General features: G+C 41.2%; 1 protein-coding gene across 6 annotated transcripts in view; it reads right to left on the bottom strand.

Moving 5' to 3' along the window:
• The window catches only part of ldb2a (LIM domain binding 2a), a 116,567-nt gene that overhangs the window by 9,415 nt on the left and 85,466 nt on the right, over positions 1-21,686 (bottom strand). For 3 of the 6 annotated variants that reach the window (XM_080773627.1, XM_080773628.1, XM_080773626.1), the window contains 5 exons: positions 20,273-20,395; positions 14,512-14,595; positions 13,468-13,533; positions 5,044-5,167; positions 914-969 (listed from right to left, as the gene is read on the bottom strand). In XM_080773627.1, coding sequence (XP_080629753.1) covers positions 914-969; positions 5,044-5,167; positions 13,468-13,533; positions 14,512-14,595; positions 20,273-20,395 — 453 coding nt within the window. The remainder of the gene's footprint in view (positions 1-913; positions 970-5,043; positions 5,168-13,467; positions 13,534-14,511; positions 14,596-20,272; positions 20,396-21,686) is intronic. The other 3 variants (XM_080773631.1, XM_080773629.1, XM_080773630.1) reach the window with 2 other exon arrangements.

Genomic DNA, 21,686 nt, shown 5'->3' on the forward strand with positions numbered 1-21,686 from the left:
GTTAATGATTTTGGTGCCACTATGCAGAGTGTGGCGCGCCTCAATAGCCTTTGCCAGATTAAAACTACTCTGCTGAGGCAGAAAGCACCATCCACGTGTCTCTCACTGAATATGCATTGATATTGTATCTGCTCTTGTATGTCTTTGTTGTCTTTACTGTTGTGGCGCTTATTTGTTGAGCGTGACTGCACTATTGCGTTGCATATATACCTTTTCATCCCTTGCTTTCGTTTTTTTTTTTTTTTTGCCTTTCAAATGCCCATGTATATAGCACATGCAATAAACAAAAAACAAAATGCATGCAACGTGTGTAATGCGTCGAACAATGTCTAATTTGGTCTTTGTTTGAGCACGTTAGTTGAGCATGCATGTTGAACGTGCACACTGAAATGTAGTTGTTCTCAGTGGTGGAAAGTAACTCTACGTTCATTTACTCAAGTACTGTACTCAAGTAAGACTTTGAGGTTACTTTTGGTACCTACTTTAAGCATATTTTAATGCCATTACTTTTGTGCTTTTGTGAGTGTTTCTACTAGGGCTTTCACTTCTAGTGATTTTTACTAGTCGTCTAGTTGTCGACTATTTTTATTTTTTAAATGATATTTGTACATTGGTGACTATAATCTAGCATTCTAGCTGATCTTGAGGCCTACAAAAACACCCTTTTCCCCTTTCTTATAGTCAACTAGTACCAGCAAGGTCGACTAGTGGATTTACTAGTCGACTATTTGAATAGTCGACTAGTTGCTTAAAGCCCTAGTTTCTACATAGCGAAATTGGTACTTTTGGTAAACGGAGGTAGTTTTTCCACCACTGGTTGGTTGTTCAAGGCATTTGGCTGAGCTTTAGAAGCCTGCTACTGCATCCTAACAGGACTACCCCAAGAAGCAAGACAGGATAAGACCAAAAAGATACCTTTTTTGTGATTTGTGGGAAATATTTCCGTTTTGAAGTTCTGTGGATGTCCAGCTGAAACCGGAGCCAAAGGGTTTATTGGTTTCATACTGAATAAGAATCAATACAATAAGACAGCATTCAAAGCCACTGATGAATACATATACTTAACCCCATTTAGGCCTGACATCGAAATTTAAAAAGAAAGGCTTCTAAATCAGTTTTCTGAATGTTTCTATATCAGTGGTGCTCAATATTTCCATGTCAAGGACCCTAAAAATTATATATAATTGGCTGCCGACCCCCATCTGAAAATATGTCGTTCCAGAGACCCCTCCCCCCAGAAGCAAAGATTCGTTTACTCTGTAACAATATATATTCAAAGATTTCAGGCACATTTTCAAGTTTCTTTTATTTTTATAGCAGATCTACAAGCTCGTAGCGCGTAAAAAACTAAAAAACTAAACACACTATACGGTAGGATGCTAGGTTTACAAATGACATGGCATCTGTCTACAATACAGAACATGCCTTCTAAATTACATGTTTGCCTTTGCATAAGCCTGCTTAGGTAAAAGATTATTTATTTCCAATTATAAGCTTATACTGTACATAATTTCTAAACATGCAATTAAATTATAACTGCATCTACTGTAAAGTGAAAGCTCCTTCATTAATGGAGTTATGAACTAATGAGGCAGGTTAAGTAGAGATCTTAGCATTCCTTACATCTACAAAATATAATTTCTGCAATACATAATTTATGACTACACGGATTTTGCAAATTTCAACCCGTGTTGCTTCGAAAATGATATGTCTTATAATCTCTTGAGGAGACAAAAAGAAAGAAAGAAAAAAATGAAATGAACACGGCTGTGATCTTCAAACAGATGTCTGAAAATGAAATGCATTTCACGAGGTTTCGTACTAATCACACCCAAGGAGATGCTTTCATATTCAATTACGGCAAAACTGGCAACGTACCACTCATGACACAAACAGAAAACGCCACTGAAAATAGCGAGAGGGGAATGTTGTCGATTATCCTGCGACTCCTGACTCTGACAGACATGCGTATTTAACAAATCTAAGCAAAGAAATGTGGCCTAGAGTCAAACCTTTTCGCCTCAAGGCCCAAAACAGAAATTCGGGATACATTGAAAAAATGTATTATAGCCACACACATTTATATAGCTTCACATATTGTAGATTCAACAATTTGCACACACATTCACACACCGATGGCAGAGGAAACCATGCACGGCACCAACCAGCACATCGGGAGCAAATAGGGGTTCAGAGTCTTGCTCAAGGACACTTCGATACTAACTCTGGGGGAGCCCACAGGGTTCAAACTGGGAACCTTACGGTTCCAATCCGGCCACTCTACCCCTGAGCCACTGCCGCCCGATGATGTATACCGTGGGATCTACGCCTACTATTTTCACTATTTTAGAAAATTGTTGAAAATGTACTTCTGAAGATCTTTAACCCATTAATACCGGGTTACCGTTTAGATTTTACCGTTTGGCTATTTAAAAAAAGCAGATCTTCAAGCTCACAGTGCGGCCCTTTTGCACCGTGAGCTGCGAAGCTTGTACATCTACTATTTTTCACCATTTTTGAAAATATGTTTGGGAAAATATGAAATAATTTAGATTTCGTTTTTTTTAAACAAATCTTCTCTTCTTCTTTTATAGGAAAGGTTAGAAAACGGCATATTCATCGCATATTCACATATTCACTTTGGGGTCGCATATGGTCCGCGACCCAAAATGGACCATGAGCCAATGTTGGGGGAAACACTGGTTCAAAGACAATCACTTTTGTTATCCCGGCGTGTTTCCTTCGATGCTCGACCGGTGACGCACTAAAATCACTTCCACTTCCACCCAGAAGGACTTATCGGAGCATAAATGCATGCATGCTTCCTTCCTGAATACACCCAATAGCTAAAGTATAACACAATGCTTAAAACACCAAAAGGTGTTCCCGCCCAAAATGGGATAAGGAAAAAAAGCACATCTACAGCTAAGCTTTAAAAAAGTTCAATTTAGTTTCTTATGAAAACACAGATGGATTACCTGTACCGCAATGACACTCAACAAACAAACAAGAGGATTTCAAACTTTGATTTGGGGGTCTGAGTGAAATCCTGGAAACAAGATGCCTTGATGAATTGTAACCCCTCTGCCCAATCAATATCAACATTCATTTTTAAATATAGACTATGACCAACTCCCACAGAATGGACTGTTACCACCCTCCGCGCCATTGCCAAAGATCTAGGTCAATTAAAGGCTATTTTCATATAGATCGTCCTCGCCATAATAATCCATTCTATCTGTTTCTTTCAATCGCCTGTATTTCCTATTCCTTGTCCCAGATGGCATATTTGGTCAAAACAACGTTTCTTTGATGAGGAGCCCTCCAGTGCCCCGGCTTAGACCCATCTTGTAAACAACAGTTGAACTTAAGTTAAACTTACTAGGATATGTCTACTTCCGGAAGTCTGGAAATGTGGCTTTTCAAAATAAGAGCTCAACTGGGGAAAATGCTGGCGTAAATCTTTGCCTTTTTTGCATTTTTTTTCACTATTTAAAATGGCCAGTCTACAAGCTCAAAACGTGTCAATGTAGTTTGGCTATTCAAAAATGTTTTTCAAAATAGTAAAAAATATATAAGTTTAGGGATAAGGGATTTAGCGGTGACGAAAATGGAGCCATAAATATCAAACTGGAAAAGTGCGCTCCTCTATGTGCAGATCCCAGGCCAGGTTGCCTATACCAGGGGTTCTCAACGTTTTTGGCTGGGGACCCCCGGAAATGCTTTGGCCATGTCTCCCCCCCGCTTGCAAAAAACAAAGTTTTCCGTCGGTAAAAGTGGTCCGTGTTTATAAATCGACTGGGGGCTATAATGTAATGGATTAAATAACCCCGGGCAATTAAGGTGCTAAGTGGCACACACTTTTGGCTCGACTGACCGACCGACAGACAGACCGACAGACCGACAGACCGACAGACAGACAGACAGACAGACAGACAGACAGAATACATTAATCCCTTGGCTGGGCCGTTCCGGCCGGGCGGGGGTGTATAACTACACTATTCCTCCATGTGTGCAATTAGCCGTCTGAGTATATAGAGCCTTTCTAAAGTACACACAGACCAAGTCTCTTCTTCTACGGTAGCATACTGTATGTCCACCGTGGAAGGAAATGCTTTCTCTTTTTTCTTTTTTTAACTTTTTTTTTAACATGCCTGATGCCCCCTGGGGGGCCCGCTGCATTGGCCGGGGTTAGAGAGAGTTGGATCGGCGGGTTTGATTACACCAGCCGCTCTTAATTAAAGCAACCCTGGTCCAAGTCAAAGGCTTTCTGACTGCTGTTGCTTCTTAAAAGACATCTCGTCACACCTCGCCGAACATTGCTGTAATTTGCAGCCTCCCTCTGAAGTGTCCAAAATCCTTGCGCCTTCTCTCTCCCTCTCCCTCTCCCTCTCCCTCTCTCTCTCTCTCTCTCTCTCCCTCTCCCTCTCCCTCTCTCTCTCTCTCTCTCTCTCTCTCTCTCTCCCTCTCTCCCTCTCCCTCTCCCTATCTCTCTCTCTCTCTCGTTTCATAAATTCTATGGCTTAAGACTGCCGAAGAGCCAATTTAAAAACTGGTATCCCCACCAAGAAAACATCCCTTAAAACGTCAGTCATGGAGGTGAGAGAGGTCTTATACATGGTTTACGTGTTGAGGTACTGAATCATTTCATATACCTGACAGGTGAACCACTTTGGAAGTATTAAGATTTAAGGTGCATTATTATGACAGCTATTATAGAGAAATGGAAGTGGGGCAATCAAAACTTTAGAAGAGCTTTAATTCCAAATTATCCATCATTAGAACAAAAAGAAAAAAAAGCTACAGCACTCCAAATTGATCCTTTTATTGCCACACGATCATTTCGGGGTAAGTCCAGCTTGTGCATTAGGGGGGGAAAAAATCAATTAACCTGAAACCTGAAAAATACATTTCATTACATTAAATTGAAGACAAACAGAACGATACAACTAAAGCCTTAATGTCTTAAACTCTTCATTTGATGAATCTTAGTTAAAGACGGTATAGAGAGGTCTAATTATAAAGAGCGTTGTCATCGCTTACCTGGCGGGGCGACCATCCTCTGCCACTTTTGGAACAGGCATGTTTTGAGGCAGTCCCGGGGGCTGAGGTTGTAGGTCTTGTGACGTGACATGAGCTCCTGCATGGGCTCCAGGATGACGCACAGCTGGAGGAGACAACACACAAACAAACAAATGAGTGGACAATAATATTACCAGAAACACATTAAATAGCTACTATTAAGTTATTAAATAGCTAGGCTATAGCCTTACATGACCTTTCCAGCAGTGTTGATTTTTGTTAGTTTTAGTCACATTTTAGTCACCCGGAATGCTTTAGTGTTAGTCTAGTTTTAGTTGACTAAATATCATAAGATTTTAGTCGACTAAATCTACAGTTGATTTAGTCGACTAAAATGTGTTTTGGCGTGCCTTGATGCCGACGTAATGACTTATTTTATAAGTAAAATGACATATACTGGATCTCTTGTCCACTAGTCCCTTCCTAACATTTTAATCTAGTTTTTATTTGTTGACGAAATTGTCAGTATATTTAGTCATGGTTTTAGTCATCATAGCTTAGTTTTCATTTAGTTTCCATTTAGTTTTCGTCAGTGAAAAAAGGTAGTCGACGAACATTTTTCGTCTTAGTTGTAGTCGACGAAATCAACACTGCTGCTTTACAGGTCTGTAACTCTGAAAGTGCACAAATGGAACCAAAATGCACCCTTCGTGGGTTCATTTGGTTCCATTTTGTGCACTCTCAGAATTTTGGGGGTCCTTGAAAATAAAACAGTTAGAGAACCACTACTGTACTAGTGGACTCCTAATGTGCCGTAGTGTCATAGTAAATCAATGTCATACATATTCTGGAAAAATATGGAGACAATCCAGAGACAGACATTCAGTCATTTGGGAGTTATGATCAGTGGTGGAAAAAGTACTCAATTTAGAACTACTTCCTTACAAGTAGAAGTACGGAATTGAAAATGTACTTGAGTAAAGTAGCGGCATCAAAATGTACTTAAAGTACTAAAATTAAAAGTACTCATATTGCAGTTCAAAATGTGTACAAAGTCTATTGAAAATAGCCGATCTACAAGCTCACAATGCGTCGCGTTGGGACGCATTGCGTTGCGACGCATTGTGAGCTTGTAGATCTGCTATTTTCAAATGGCCGAAATGTATAGGGTTGAAGTGGTTAATGCATGTTTTCTAATCAAAATTAAAATCTCCAAAGTAACTAGTAACTAAAGTTTTCAAATAATTGTAGGGAAGTCAAAGTACTGGGAATTTGAAATACTCAAGTAAAGTACAAATACCTCAAATTTGTACTTAAGTAGGCTACAGTACTTAGGTAAAAGTACTTCCACCACTTTCCACCACTGGTTATGATCAATATAAGAACATTTATAATGTTACGTCAAAAATGTAAAATATGCCACAGGCAAGGCCAAGACTTGCCACGAACACATTTTGTCCTTGTAATCACACATTGATGACCCCGGGTTCACTGTTGGGCTGAAAAAATGTATCTCCATATTTCAACTTTTTATGTAAAAAGGAAAGTACCGGTATGCTGTTTCATACTTTGTCGTTACAGTAGGACAATGTCACACAGACATAGCACAATGATTAGTCTATCTACAAGCTTGTGTTGGTATTTTGGCTATATAATACATACATACCAAAGATCTGTCTTTGGTATGAAGTACAACTAACTGAGTAACATTGGATTTGGAACGTTTGGAACACGGGTTCTTCTTCCATCTCCTGATAAATAAAGGCTGTTGGACTTACTGTATACAGTGCAGGGTTACTTTCCACCCAACAATGACAATATTTATTGAGAGAAGATTGGTTCTACAGATTGCCAAATAGAGTTTAAGGTGCTAGTTCTCCTTCCAGCATCACATACTGTACTGTCGGTCAGACCGGGGGTGTACAAGCCCCTGCGTCCACCTGGTAAATGATGAGCATGGCTTACTTTGCACATTAATTTCCCCCCATTTCATCAACAGGCCGAAATGACTTCCTACTTTTTTTAGGTCTAAGATTAAATTTTGACCTTTCAACATACAGTGAAGAAACTGAAGGGCAATAACGGATCAGAGGGGGAATCCTATCATCAACAATAGCAAAACCAGGGGGGCACCCACCACTGTGCCCGCACGCACGCACGCAAACACACTCTTATCCTCAAATGACTGATGATTCAAGCACATTCCAGGATGCACCAGTAAGAAAGCAGTGTCCTGTACATAAAGGTCTCTTCAGCCTAGTAGGCCTACAGGCAATAATTTCAATTTTCACCACAATCTTAATCAATAAAGCTACGTTGAGTGCTTGTGGTAAGGGTGCAGTACTGTACTTTTCGCACTCACTCACATTATTTACATAATTTAAAGTACACTGCTTTGAACCAGCACGTTCATCGTAAAGCATTCTACGAAGGACATAAATACAGACGCAAATATTAGTAAAACTGCAAAGAGGTAAGATTTTAATAGCTATATGCACTGCAGGTTACAACTCACAGTGTGTAGTAAAACTGCGCGTACGCACGCACGCACTGTCGGGTGGAAACCTTGTATGTCCAAAACTGTTCCTTTTTTTTTTATACAATCATAATTATTTTTTGTGAGCTTGTAGATATTTTGTAGGTACATTTGTAGGTACATTTGTTACAGGTTGCAGGTACACTGTTGTACGACAAAGTAATTTACGGAGGGGAAAAAAAGAACGTATGGAGATGCGTTTCTGCATGCCCCGACAGCAACGATATTCAAAGGAATTGCCAGCACTCGCGGAAGAGGGTCCTTTCAGGTACTTTGGTTAATAGCCCATTTTGGGAGGGAACCCCATGGCGTTTTAAGCATTATGTTATACTTTAGCTATTGAAAAATAGCAGATCTACAAGCTCACCGAGTGCCGTGCTATGAACTTGTAAGTCTGCTATTTTTGAAAAATCGTGAAAATGTGCCTCAAATCTTTGAATAATTAGTGTGATTGCCCTGAGGGCAATCAGACTATTGCTTTTCTGACCTTTTCTTTATTTTCTTTATACTAGATAAACTTTATTTTGTCGTGTTATACCTCCCACAGTTTTTGTCGCACCGTGTGCGTGTATTTTGCTAAGACATTTGTTGGATAGTTTAATTGATATGAATTAATTAGTGCATTAAATTTCCCCATAGACATGAATGGGAAAATGCAAAAACTCACTTTCAAGTATTTTTTCCTCTGAGACCGTAAGGGCTATACTCACAAGACTTGGAGGAGAGATTCATAATAATTACTAAAATTAATTACCTTAGAAGTATATCAATCGGGCCTCATGGTGGCGCTATAACAGCCAACTTTACGTTTTTGGGTATAACTCTTGAACCGTAGGTCGTAAAATCAAAATCCCTGGATTCCTTGGGTCATGACGCATCTCCCCATCTCCCCACGCCCATTTGCGTCTAGATTGATTTCCCGCCATTTTGAATTTTGTTCAAAACACACTTTTTGCTCCTCCTCCTACAGATTTTGTCCAAATCTCACACAAATCGGTACACATGATCTCCAGACCTATCCGATTAAAACAGCACAGTCAGAATTTAGATCTTCTATATCGTTCGGCCGTAATCGTCTTCCGAAGTTAGTGGGAGGGGCCTATTTTACAAAAAACGCCACAACTCACGCACGGAATGTCCGATCTGTCCCAAATCTGAATCACGTGTCGAGGGTGGCTTAATCAACGCGGAGCCAAAAGCGATTCCATTTTCGACGGCTGCGATGTAGGCAATCACACTTTGCAATTTCCCATAATTGCCTCTTTCTAGTTATATATTGTTAGAGTGAACATTTTAGCTCAAATCTTTGCTTCTGGGGAGGTCCCTGGAACAACATATTTTCAGATGATGGGCGGAGGCATATTACACTTTTTTATATATTTCGATGTCAAGCCTAAATGGGATAGGCACAGGCAGCTAACAATCAACGTACGCGTTTGGGCACAAAGCTTTTTCTTCAGCATTAAAGCAAGAGTTATATATATTTCCACACAGCAGCAGCGTTTGCATTGCATAGCTGAAAGCCCCATGCAATAAGCATGAGCTCCAATCTGCAGAAAAGCTCTAAGCCTCCAGAGATGTGTGTGCATGGAGAAGGGGGAGCCAGGGGAGAAGGGGGAGCCAGGGGTCAGCCCCGTCATCTTCAATTCATCAGGGACAACATAACATCTGGGTAACATTACAATGTGGTTGAGCACCCCACTCCCCACCCTCCCCCCTCCGCACTTGTCTCAACCAGAGGCTAAACATACAAATGCTCTTCAGTACACGTCAGGACACTATAGGGCTACTCCACTTTGCAACAATCACATCAGAATCAGTGTTTCATTGAGAGAAAGTGTGTCCTAATAGCTGGAGAGTGGCTCACAGGCTGCGCAAGCCCCACCAACAGTCCTTCAGCAAGGAGCCTTGGAGCGGTTCCTACCTACCTACCTACCTACCTACCTACCGACCTACCGACCAAGTCACAACGAAAAACTTGAATTGGTGGCTGACTGGCCAATTAAGATTCAGGACATACTGTACTAATCCCAAAATGACAAAATAATAAATAATATAAAGAAACATTGTGTGCAATACGTCACAAAATGCACACGGTCCCAGACTCATTGTGTAGGCAGGATTATGGATACTGGAAATAGCAATTATAGTATAATATATATCTAGGATATAGCATTCAATTCTGAGAGAAGACCTTTAAAACACCTTAAGTGCTGGGCCTATCAAAACACATGCCTGGGTCTCCAGTCCTGTCCAGCCAATTATCTCCTCCTTTGTTAAATTGCGGGGGTTCATTTTAACAAACAAGAAAACTACATTTCATATTTCCAATAAAGTACTATGCACTCAAAATCATATTTGCCTGTACCATAAGGCCAACATAATACATTAGAATTGTAATGTTGCTTATCATTCTACAGGAGGCCAAGGACAGAGGACGGCAGTGGCTCAGGGATAGAGCGGCCACTTGGGAACAGGAAGGTTCCCGGTTCGATCCCTGTGGGCTCCCCCAGAGTTAGTGTCGAAGTGTCCTCGAGCAAGACACCTAATTGCTCCCGATGAGCAGGTTGCTGGTGCCTTGCATGGTTTCCGCTGCCGTCTGTGTATGAATGTGTGTGTGTGTGTGTTTGTGTGTGTGTGTGAATAGGTGAATGTAATGCACAATCTATGTAAAGCACCTTGGATAAAGGCGCTATAGAAATGCACCATTTACCATTTACCGTTGAAGGACAGAGCATGCCCCCGGCTACATCGACAGTGTTGCCACTTGGAGAGTGTCAGGGATTACAAGTTATTTGGCATACACATCACCGAGGATCTCAAATGGACCACACACCATGTGTTGATTTCGTCGACTAAAACTAAGACGGAAAATGTTCGTCGACTACCTTTTTCCAGTGATGAAAACTAAATGAAAAGTCAGCTATGGTGACTAAAACCAAGAGTGAAGACTAAATATATCGACAATTTCGTCTACAAATAAAAACTAGACTAATATGTTAGGAAGGGACTAGTGGACAAGAGATCCAGGATAAGTCATTTTACACATGGTTGCATGCTGAAAATAGCAAATCTACAAGCTCACACATCTTGTGAGCTTTTCAGCAAGCGTAAAATCAGCCATTATGACGTCATCGAGGCCTGGCAAAATACATTTTTGTCGAATAAATCGCCAGTAGATTTAGTCAACTAAAACTAGACTAACACTAAAACATTCCAGGGGACTAAAGTGTGACTAAAACTAAATGAAAACTATTCAAAAGACTATGACTGTCTAAAACTAAAATCTAATTTTGCTGCCAAAAACAACACTGGTTCACGCTGCTGCTGCAGCCACGGCCAGGCAAGCGATACTGATATACCAAAATAAATTCTACTAGTTTACACTTATAGCTACAAGAGCTGTAGAGAGACAAGTGCTGAGGTCAATATCGGTACAGGACACAAATCCACGTGTTCATGTACTTTTTATTGTCTCCACCAGGCCGAAGGCATGAGGAGAGAGTATGTTTTGCACTCCGTCCGTGCATGCTACATGTTTAAGCATTTATTTCATATTTACAGCTCTGACACTTATTTTAGACATGCTCTAGTATGTGAAGAGTCTGCCTGTGCTATTTACTCATTTTGGAAAAAACAAGAAAAAAAAAAGTTTTTCTCTTCTGGTGAAAACCTGGAATTTGCGCGATGGCAGGCTCTCAGTCAAATCTGGTCACATATGTCTGATATGTGTGGCTAAATTATAGGGCTTTTTTTTGTTATCCTTTTAGCATTTAACCTTTGACTGTATACTAACAAACCTCCGAATAAAGTACCGGTATTCAATCAATCAATGCAGTATATAATATGACAATTGTACCATTGAATTAATTAGGTATCAAATTAGGCTACAAACAATGTACGTTGCGTGGTGCCACTTTGGTGCCTTGGCATGACCACTATAGTCTTGTCCTCTATTCAAACCAACAATCAAACCCATATTTGGAACCACTATACACGCCTGCCTGTGCCCAATTAGGCAGCAAAAATCGAATAATGCCTCCATGCCGCTTCTCACTCTGTTAGTATATGGCACTGGACTGTTGGGATACCATGTGGCTGTAGTGAAGTGAACATCCTCGTAGCAGACTAATCCTGTGCCCCCCACCCCCCCACCCCCCTCCTGGCATGGTAATAGTCATCCCCAAGCTCAGCCAACTAGCCCTGGCTCTCGGCCTGAAAACAAGGGGCTATTTTCAGCCTCATGCAATAGCAGGAAGCCAGCAGCTCCAATACATGGAAGGGCTTAAATACGCCACAGAGAAATAAGGAGAGAGAGGGAAGGAGGGACAGAGAGAGAGAAAGGCCGGTAATAACCCCCGTGCCCCAGGAAAATGCCTCTTTCTTTGGAAGCCCTGATAAAAAGCTGGAGAAAAGACCTTATTTTCCCCACACACACACACACACACACACACACACGTTCCCGTCGAGCGTTTAATGTGAGGAAAGGGTGTACCGTGACAGCCAGTGACGCTGAGATAACAATATGTGTACAAACCCCTCACAAGCTCTCTTTGTTTGATACACAAGACGGATTTGGTTTTCGGCAGCTCAGTCAGTATACGCACACTGCAGGAAATGTCCACCGTAACAAGTTGTTAAAACTAATAGTGAGAAATCCTGTTGAACTGTCTGTGATTGTTTTCAATTGCTCAAAACACTTCTATCAAATTTGATTGAATCCCAGAGACGTAATAGGTATATGTTGATTTCTAGCTGAACAATTCGTCCAGTTTCAAGATATCTCTTGAAAGTGCAATGAAACAAGGGTGCAATTAAAAAAGTTAAAATTAATATTATAATTAATAATAATGAATAATTCTAATATTAACTCAAATTTTTGTTTCTGGGGCCTCATTCACACGTACCAAACACCAATCAAGCAAATGTTTGGTCGTTTTTTGTATTTTTTTGGGCCATCACAATGCTTTTACAATGGATATAGCAACATATTCTTTCAGACCTCGGTCTCAGGTCTTGATGGGTTAAGATGGACTTTGTGCAGTGTGTGTGGTCACATTGTGTTGTATGGTGTTTGTGTGTGCAGTGTACAGTATATAAAAGAAATCTGCCCATTGTGACATCGCGAAGGCAGCCAATTCCTACTTTACCTCCCAAGACACAACACATTTATTCGTCAAACATTAGGCTCACTTCGGTCGGCCGAGGGAAACGAAACCGTGTCATTTTGACAAACTAACCTAGTCTTCAGAAGCAATACTGTAATTGTTAGGAGGCTAACGACTTACCCTCTATATACCACGGAAAGGCAAGTGAGTGAGAAACAAGCATATCCCCCATTTCATATACTTGGAAATTGACCGTCTGAATTGTTAATACACAGAATAAACAGGAGCCAACTCCGACTGTAATTATGGACACTTGAATTATGTGCTTTGTCTTTGAATGGCATTGTGGATGCATTCCAGGATAATCATTGCCATTGAAAAACAAAAACAATAAACACCCAAGTCTCTCTCTCTCTCTCTCTCTCTCTCTCCCTCTCTCTACTCTACTACACAATACAATATGGAATGCCGATTTAACCCTGAGTGTAAAAATGTACCCGCAAGGATCCATTTTTACGGTTAAAGCAACACTCCAGACTTTACTGTGCAGTTATGATAATAAGCAGGGGTACCTTTTCTCTGGTTTGCACAATTATGAGTCTCAACAGGGAGCGTTCATTAATGTTATGCTAATTTTCTCTATCCAATTAATCCCCCCTCCTCTTTCTTTCTCGATCTCGCTCTCCCGCTGCCGCTCTCTCTCTCTCTCTCTCTCTCTCTCTCTCTCATTCCCACCAGCTCCACATCTCTCCCCTTCACGTTCTCTCTCCTTCTCTCTCTCTCACTCACTCGCTCACTCACTCTCTCTCGCTCTCCCTCTGTCTCTCTCGTTCTCCCACTTGGAGCGAGATCCGAGCTGTCCATCAACTGTGGATAGAAAGCACAAACAAAGCCTAGTGAAATAATGACTAATGTATTCAAGTCGCTCATATATACCTCTCCCATTTCCACCCAGTGTAGCCACTGCTGTCAGCCCAAAAAAATAAAAAACGTGTATTTTACAAAACAACAAGATTTTTTTATATAGGAGGGGGAAAAAAGAGAGTGCTTATTTTCTCACTGATGCGTGTGAATTTAACGAAATGATGCCGTGGTGGCGTCTCTCTAGGGGACTAAGGGGTTAATGTACGCAGCACGTAAATGTCCATGAGTAAGTAAATAAATAAATAAATAAATAAATAAATAAATAAATAAATAAATAAATAAATAAATAAATAAATAAATAAATAAATAAATAAATAATTTACACAGTTATAGGTGGTATTTCCATGGCAGCAGATTTTAGGTTCACAAATGGAGTCAAAATGCAACAGGAACAGGTAAACAAGGGACGTCCATAATATGAACACGATTTTTTATGCACGTATATTATTTCCTAATTCAAAATCTGACAGACTGTAATGTATACAGTAATTAATTACCACAGACTTTAATTTTCTATAAGGATAAGGAAGCTGTATGGTTTCTGGTGTGTAGAGAGACTATCTGAGGTTTAGTTTGAGACCACATGCATGATTAGGGTTGGTTGACAGACATTGATACACAAAGACTGTCATGGCCCCTTTCAGACATGCAGACAAACAAACACACATATCCACTTCTCTTGTACACAGTACGCACACGCACGCACGCACGCACGCCACACCAACACATCGCTGCTTGTACTTGTATGAGTGATTGACAAATAAACCCTCATGAATCTTGAATCTCTGCCACGCATGTGTGTGCGTGTGCACATGCGCACACACACACACACACACACACACACAGCCGCAACGCTCTGTCCAGACAAATCCACACAACAAACAAACACACAGAGAGTTGCAGAGTGTGTGGTCTTCTCACCCTGAGGTAGTTGAGGGTGAAGTTATTCAGGCCCATACGAGTGATGTTTTTGGACAGTTGCTCCAGCACCTGAGGGTCCTGTGCCTGCATGGAGGAGGGGAGGGGCGGAGACAAAAGGAAATGAAGCATTTCAGCGGAACAGTGTTGTTTTTGGCGGCACATTTAGATTTTAGTTTCTTGAATCAGAGTCATAATTATAGTCTCTTGAATAGTTTTCATTTATAGTTTTAGTCACATTTTAGTCACCTGGAATGTTTTAGTGTTTAGTCTAGTTTAAGTCGAGTAAATGTCATGCGATTTTAGTCGACTAAATCTACGGTTGATCTAGTCGACTAAAATGTGCATCGCACTGCGACGCGTTGTGAGCTTGTAGATCTGCTATTTTAAACATGCAACCACATGTAAAATGACTTATACTGGATCTCTTGTCCACTAGTCCCTTCCTAACATTTTTGTCTAGTTTGTATTTGTTGACGAAATTGTCACTATATTTAGTCTTACTGTAGTTTTAGTCATCAGACGGTAGCTCAGTTTTCATTTAGTTTCCATGTAGTTTTCGTCAGTGAAAAAAGGTAGTCGACGAACATTATTTGTCACAGTTTTAGTCGATGAAAACAACACTGCAGCGGAACCACACAATTGACGCAGTGCCGCCGTCACTACGTATAGTATACAGGCAAAAATACACACTGCGAGTAGGGCAACAAAATGTGCCAAAAAGTGCCAAGCCGACCCTCATAATAACTAATTTCTCTGCGGGGGCAGCACAAATATCCTATGAGTAGGGCAACCAAATGGTCAGCTACGTCCCTGAATTGACGTGTGGCGCAATTATAATGTGAATTCCATTTAGCAGGAAATACTTTATTAGGGTCCTTTGCGTATAGTAGAATATAACACAGAATTGAGCCTTGAAGACTTCCAAGTGTAATTGCTGCTATAAACAACATATTACACATAATTTTACAAAGTTATGTGGATGACTTACAATATAACTGGTACATCTGTGTTTATTGGTGGACTACTCTACTCCCTACTCTTCAATTGAGAAACTTGTACTGCCTGAAATACTAATAAATAATATAATTTATTGTATTCCATTATTTTCACACGGTGCCAATTAGCCCTTCACTAAGTCCCTCCCCAACCCATCCTTGTCCAATAGGCACATTAGCAGCGAAGAGAGCTTGACCTGCATAGCAACCGTTGCTAAACTATTTGGATTGGCATTGGACAATTTTGGGGTGGGATTTAGTGAAGGGCCTAAATTTCAATCCTGGGCACTACAGTCCCTCTGCCAACCTGAGAAGAGCCCCGAACTGTTCACATGCTTCCTTCAATGCATGAGGAGTGAGCAGGTCGCTTCTTATCACCTGGCAGGGTGATAAGAAGCGTCCCTTAGATCAATTACCCTTAGATCAATTACCTCTTTCAATGCTTTCAAGAATGCATTGCTGGTTCATCTTACATCTATCTGTTCTCGTTTCTGATTATGTATTCATCCTTTTGGCATACTTGTTTGTTTATTTGCATCGATTGTCTTTTTGGGGGGATTTCTTTGTTTTTTGTATTTTGTATATCTCACTTGCAATGGTATATAGTATATTACTTAACTTCAGGTTACAGGCAAACTGATTTAGTGGGTTTGTGGTGGGTTTGAGACGGGGGAAGAGCCTTTGTGTATGTCCTTACTGTACTGTACTGTACTGTACTGTACTGTACTGTACTGTACTGTACTGTACTGTACTGTACTGTACTGTACTGGTTTGTTGTATGTTGTGCCTTAAGGACTCCCTTGAAAACGAGTTGCTGCAACTCAAGCGACTTCAGGGAAATTTCGAAATAAAATAAAAAGCGGTAGGCATGTGGGAGATGGGTTAAAATTCACAGCTTTCGTCTCATTTTTGCCAGTTACAAGAGGAAGTACAGTATTAAAAAAACACATGGGTGAAGAAGTGTGATTGCACATTACAGTAGCCTGTGAAACAGCCGGGTTAATCTGCATTAAACTGTGGGGAAACAAATACATAAAAATACAAAAAATACAGAAATGTGATTGGAATAGTGTAATTGTGTATAGTTACAACATGGCTCTTCTCACTATAGCGATATATGTGCAAGCAATAAGCAGTGGAATACAAGAATAAAAAAGAAAACTGATATTGACAAGAGGAAAAAAAACAGCCGGGAAGGAAGGAGAATGAGCACGCTCTCGTGTTCACCACCTTATGAAAAATGCATCATTCTATCTGCACTCCACATCTCAGAGTGGAGAAAGTCAAGAGGGAAAACAACGAGTCATCCCTTAATGTCCACGCGAGATATAGTCTGAGAGAGAGAGAATCGAACCAGCGCATGTTCCTTAGTCACATTGGAATCAGAATAATGATGATTGACAATGTAAAAAACTGTAGTTTTCGATTTTTTTTCATGTCGAGGACCCTCAACCTAACACGTATTATCCCCGCGGACACCCGTTTGAAAAGGTATGCCAGGGACCCCCATAAGAGAAGTAGATTTTTTTTGGCTCTAGCAGGGATTGTCATTATACGGACACCATGTATTGGCATTTCTAATCCCTGGGACCCCAATTTATATTGTAAAATATTTTAGTCTTTTAGTTTCTTCTCTTCTCCACAAGTCCCTCCCTAACATTTCAGTGTTGTTTTTTTATGTTGACAAAAAGTATCAATATATTTAGTCTTAATTAGTCATCATGAATTATTTGTTTTTTAGTATTTATTCAGTTTTCGTCAGTGAAAAAAGGTAGTCGGCGAACATTTTTCGTCGTAGTAGTAGTCGACGGAATGAACACTGTGGGCTTCCTGGCAGAAATCAGGTGGGAGTCACAGAAAACACATTTTCTGTTTTCTGATTCTATAGCTCTCCGACGACTACAGCAGGTCACGTACGAATTGCTGACCTTGACGCATGGAGCTATTGAATATACTAAATTAGAAGAATGCACAACTTGGGGCTTATGGTTCACGGACAAAGGGATCTAACAGTCAATCTATGCGGACAGCATACAGTAGCATGCAAGTCAAAATAGAGGCTGAGGCAGTTAATGCTGTGAATGCGTCCGAATACAAATTAAAGCTGCTATAAGCAATAATATGTCAACATTTGAATTACCTTTTTATTTATTCAGACAGCCAGCAATGGGTCCCAACGCTCCCAAAATAAATGTAGTCTCTGTGGGCTATCTAGGGGCCGCAATCTGCATTCAAAGATTTTCCTAGAAGCTTTGTCATTGGTCGATTTGCCTGTCTGCTTCCTGATTGGTCATTGCGACTGGGGTTTTTTTCTCGACCAATGACAAAGCTTCTAGGAACATCTTTGATGTGTCACAGCTCTAGACTACATTCTTTTGGGAGCGATCTACCCATTGCTGGCTGTCTGAATACAAAAAAAGGTCATTAAAATGTCACATATTATTGCTTATAGCAACTTTAAGTCAGAACGTCTATTTTAGTGGTACTGTATATAAAATAGCGCTCCCAGTCCTTTTCTCCAGTTTGCTGTCATCATGGAAAAACATTTAGTTTTGTACAAAATTATTAAAGTTTTGGCAGGATGAATTCACCTGCTCAAATATTACACCACACTGGCACAGAAATGCCTGTGTCTGTGTGTGTGTGTGAGGAGGTCGATCAATGTGCGTGCGTGCGTGCGTGCGTGCGTGTGCGTGCGCGTGCGTGCGTGCGTGCGTGCGTGCGTGCGTGCGTGCGTGCGTGCGTGCGTGCGTGCGTGCTGTACACCATCAGTGCAAGCAAGGTCCCTCAATCCGCACTATTCCCGTTTCCCCAGATCCAGATGTGTCCGAGTCCGTCTCATCTTTCATTAGCAGAGCTCACCATCAAAAGCGTAGCTCAACACACATCACTCCCCTGGCTGTGTGTGTGTGTGTGAAGATCTGGCCAGGAGGACCCGCAATTCTTCACTCTCCAGGAATTAGCGGGAATGCCCAGAGGGGCCAATTTAAAATGTATACTGTGGGTTTCATATGAAGATTTGCCCCCCCAAAAAATAAGGTTGAGTTACACACACGGGGAAAATAAACTACCTCTCAAACATACCTTCAGGTAAACAGGGGTTAAATATAAAGTGTTGCTTAAGACATGTGTACAACAGTAATGTCTGTAATCGTCCCTTCTGTGTTTCTTGTCTCATCGGTGTGATTTCCACTGCAATATCAAAAGGTTGCTATTTTCTTGTACGACTACATATATACTGTTGTGCTTAAGTGGTTACAAGCCCAATTGGGTGAGTGAAAAATAAGATCCCCCCCCCCCCCCTTTTAAATGACTAAATAACAGTATTTTAGTTTTTTATTGTATTTTAGGCATTCCTCCACAGCAGAGATAGTAGATATGTTAGCCTACAAGTCACAGTTAAACATGTCTTAAGGAGCACAGGGGAATTGGGGCTAGACATCCCCAACAAACCCCTCAGTCCCTGGGACTATAGAACGTGTATCACACTTTGAGGAATTAAGCACATTATTCATTTGACCTTGTTTTCTCTCTCCCTCTCTCTCCCTCCCTCGACAGCCCAGCACCCATTTTCATCGTCAGTGTCCTTTGATGTCTGCAAATAAATTGGTTTGTAAAAAAATAAAATAATAATAAATCCCCGCAAACTGCTTTGTTAGCGTTTAAATGCAACGTGGTTATAAATCACTTCCAAAACATCCTCATGGTGCCGACTGCTGAGACACAGCAGTCACTCTAGTTACTATTCATAACCAAGACCACTTTGAACCATATACATAAAGACGTAGATGCCTCCTCCGACTCTGGGGCGTCTGCAGGGACGTGCACACAAAGGGGGCTTCAGCCCCTGCCCTTTTACCCGTCTGTAAAACAACTGCCCTCTCCAGACCAAGAATTTACTATTCTGAAAGAAACGCAAATGCCACTCCTTTCCATGCCATACTGGAAGGCAGCATTCAGGAGAATTGCTTTTTTTCCCCCGAAGTCCCCTTGAACTAATTTGTTTCAAAATCCATGTCGTTACATCGCATCTCCAGTAGCTATAAAGAGTGCAGGTTTGAGCCTCGAAAATAGCTGATCTACAAGCTCTCAACGCGTCGCAGTGCGACGCGTTGAAAGCTTGTAGATCTGCTATTTTCGATATCTTAGCGGGATTTCAGCTCGGGAAGGCTCATAAGAGGCAGCCGAGGTGAGGTGTCTGACCCACGGTGATTGGCCAGTAATCACTTTGAGTGGCAGCGTGACAGCGTGACAGCGTGACTGCGTGACAGCGTGACCCAATTCCCATATATGGCGGCCGCAAATCCGCGATACAGGTCTTTCCAATGAACTGCGGCGGCCAATTTTGTATCTAAAGGTTTCTATATCTAGATGCTCTTGAATCATTTTTATTCTCTCCTTGCTCTCTTTTTCACTCTACTTCTTTTCATTAATCTTTTTTACGTCTTTAAAAAAATAATCATTATCAACTGTTCTTATCATCTATGCTGCTGCATTGTCTGAACCAGAGTGTAGAGTAGGAGGAGAGTATAGCGACACGCTTTGATCTCGCCACAAAGCGGGTGCCTATGGGCTATATAGTTCCAAACATTGCTCCTATGGCTGGAACTATCCCATTGAGATAGAATGAGCATTTCCGCATTCCATTGTTACAATGGGAGTCAACGCTATATAGTGTCGCCACTCTCTTACTATATTACTCTGGTCTGAACGAAGCCAAACCAAAATAACTTTTGGTTTGGCTGTGTTGATGATGTCACACTCACGTGCATGGCCAGAATGCTGCGGGGGATGAGTTCCCGGTACTGCCTGATGGTGAAGTGCCACGTCTTGATCCTCATCAGGTCGTCGAAGGCAAACTCTAGGATCAACCGACCCTCAGTACACACCTGACGCACGCACACACGCAACGCACGCACGCACGCACACACACAGGGAAACAAATATAGCAGAGTTGAGAGTTCATGGACACAGACAAACCTAGCCTACAGGAGAAACAGAGCAGTATGTGGCAAGTTGTTTGGCTAGCTCTTTTGTCAAGCCAGCTATTGTTAGGCCACTCGTGGTCAGTTTATGCACACGGCCCAGTGCAGGCTTCCAAATATCGTTATGACGAATTTACATCGATACTCAACGTTTGTTATGATGGTTGGTACTTGCAGAATGTTTATCTCACAACACAAGAACAACACAACGTTATACCACATTAATCATGGCATCCCTAACTTAGACCTGCGTACTGTTTACTGTATATATACACCAATCCTCCTTGTGACAAAGTATGAATCCAAAGAACAAAGGAAATAAAAAGGGATCTGTCTTGTATTGACTTGATTTCAATCAAATGACTGGAAGTGTTTTCTTTTTTTTCGGTTTTGTTCAAGCCAAGGACTTAAGTTAGGACGTACTAGACCTGTACGTGCCCGTCGGCCACCAGCCTACTTGAGAATGAGGCAACTTGAGAACCTAATAATACCCGTTGTCCTGTGTCCCACATGGAGATCTCTGCAAACTAACTGAAAAGTGGAGTGGTTAAGTAATCAATTTGCAGGTGTAGAGTTGCCATGGCAATCAATTGGCTGAGGCAGAGGCTGGAAATTGCACAGGTGAGGGGATTTAGGCTGATTAGGCCCACTGGCAGAGCCTGACTAGAGCCTTTTGTGGTGGTTCTGGAGAACCGTGGGTCCGACCGACTAAATCCCGGGCACTGTACTCCCTGTGGGGGTGTGGAACGTGTGTGTCGAATGTGAAGTCGGTACGGCAAACAGTTCTCAAGTTACGTGCATTACAACTGTACACGCACGCACGCATGCACGCAGAGACGTGGCGCATTTATAGTAGGATAGTGATTCCCAAACTTTTTAGTGCAAAACCCAAAAGAGAAATTAGATGTTTGCTCGTTACCCCAAAGTAGTGACAATAGCAGATCCACAAGCTCACAACACGGAGAGCCTTCACACCACGTTGTGAGCTTATAGATCTGCTATTTTATATAAAAAATAGCGATACTTCATATACATAAATACTACTGTAGCTATCATGAATAATACGTAAGCTACGAACAATAGCAGTGGAATATATCTATATAATGAAACTACGCATATATACTATATAGTGCTATGTCTACATAAAATGCTCTCTAAGTTACATAAGTTGAGGGCTTGTGCTACAGCAAGTACT

The sequence above is a fragment of the Protomyctophum bolini genome, assembly GCF_963924005.1.
Source record: "Protomyctophum bolini genome assembly, chromosome: 10".
NCBI lineage: Eukaryota > Metazoa > Chordata > Actinopteri > Myctophiformes > Myctophidae > Protomyctophum > Protomyctophum bolini.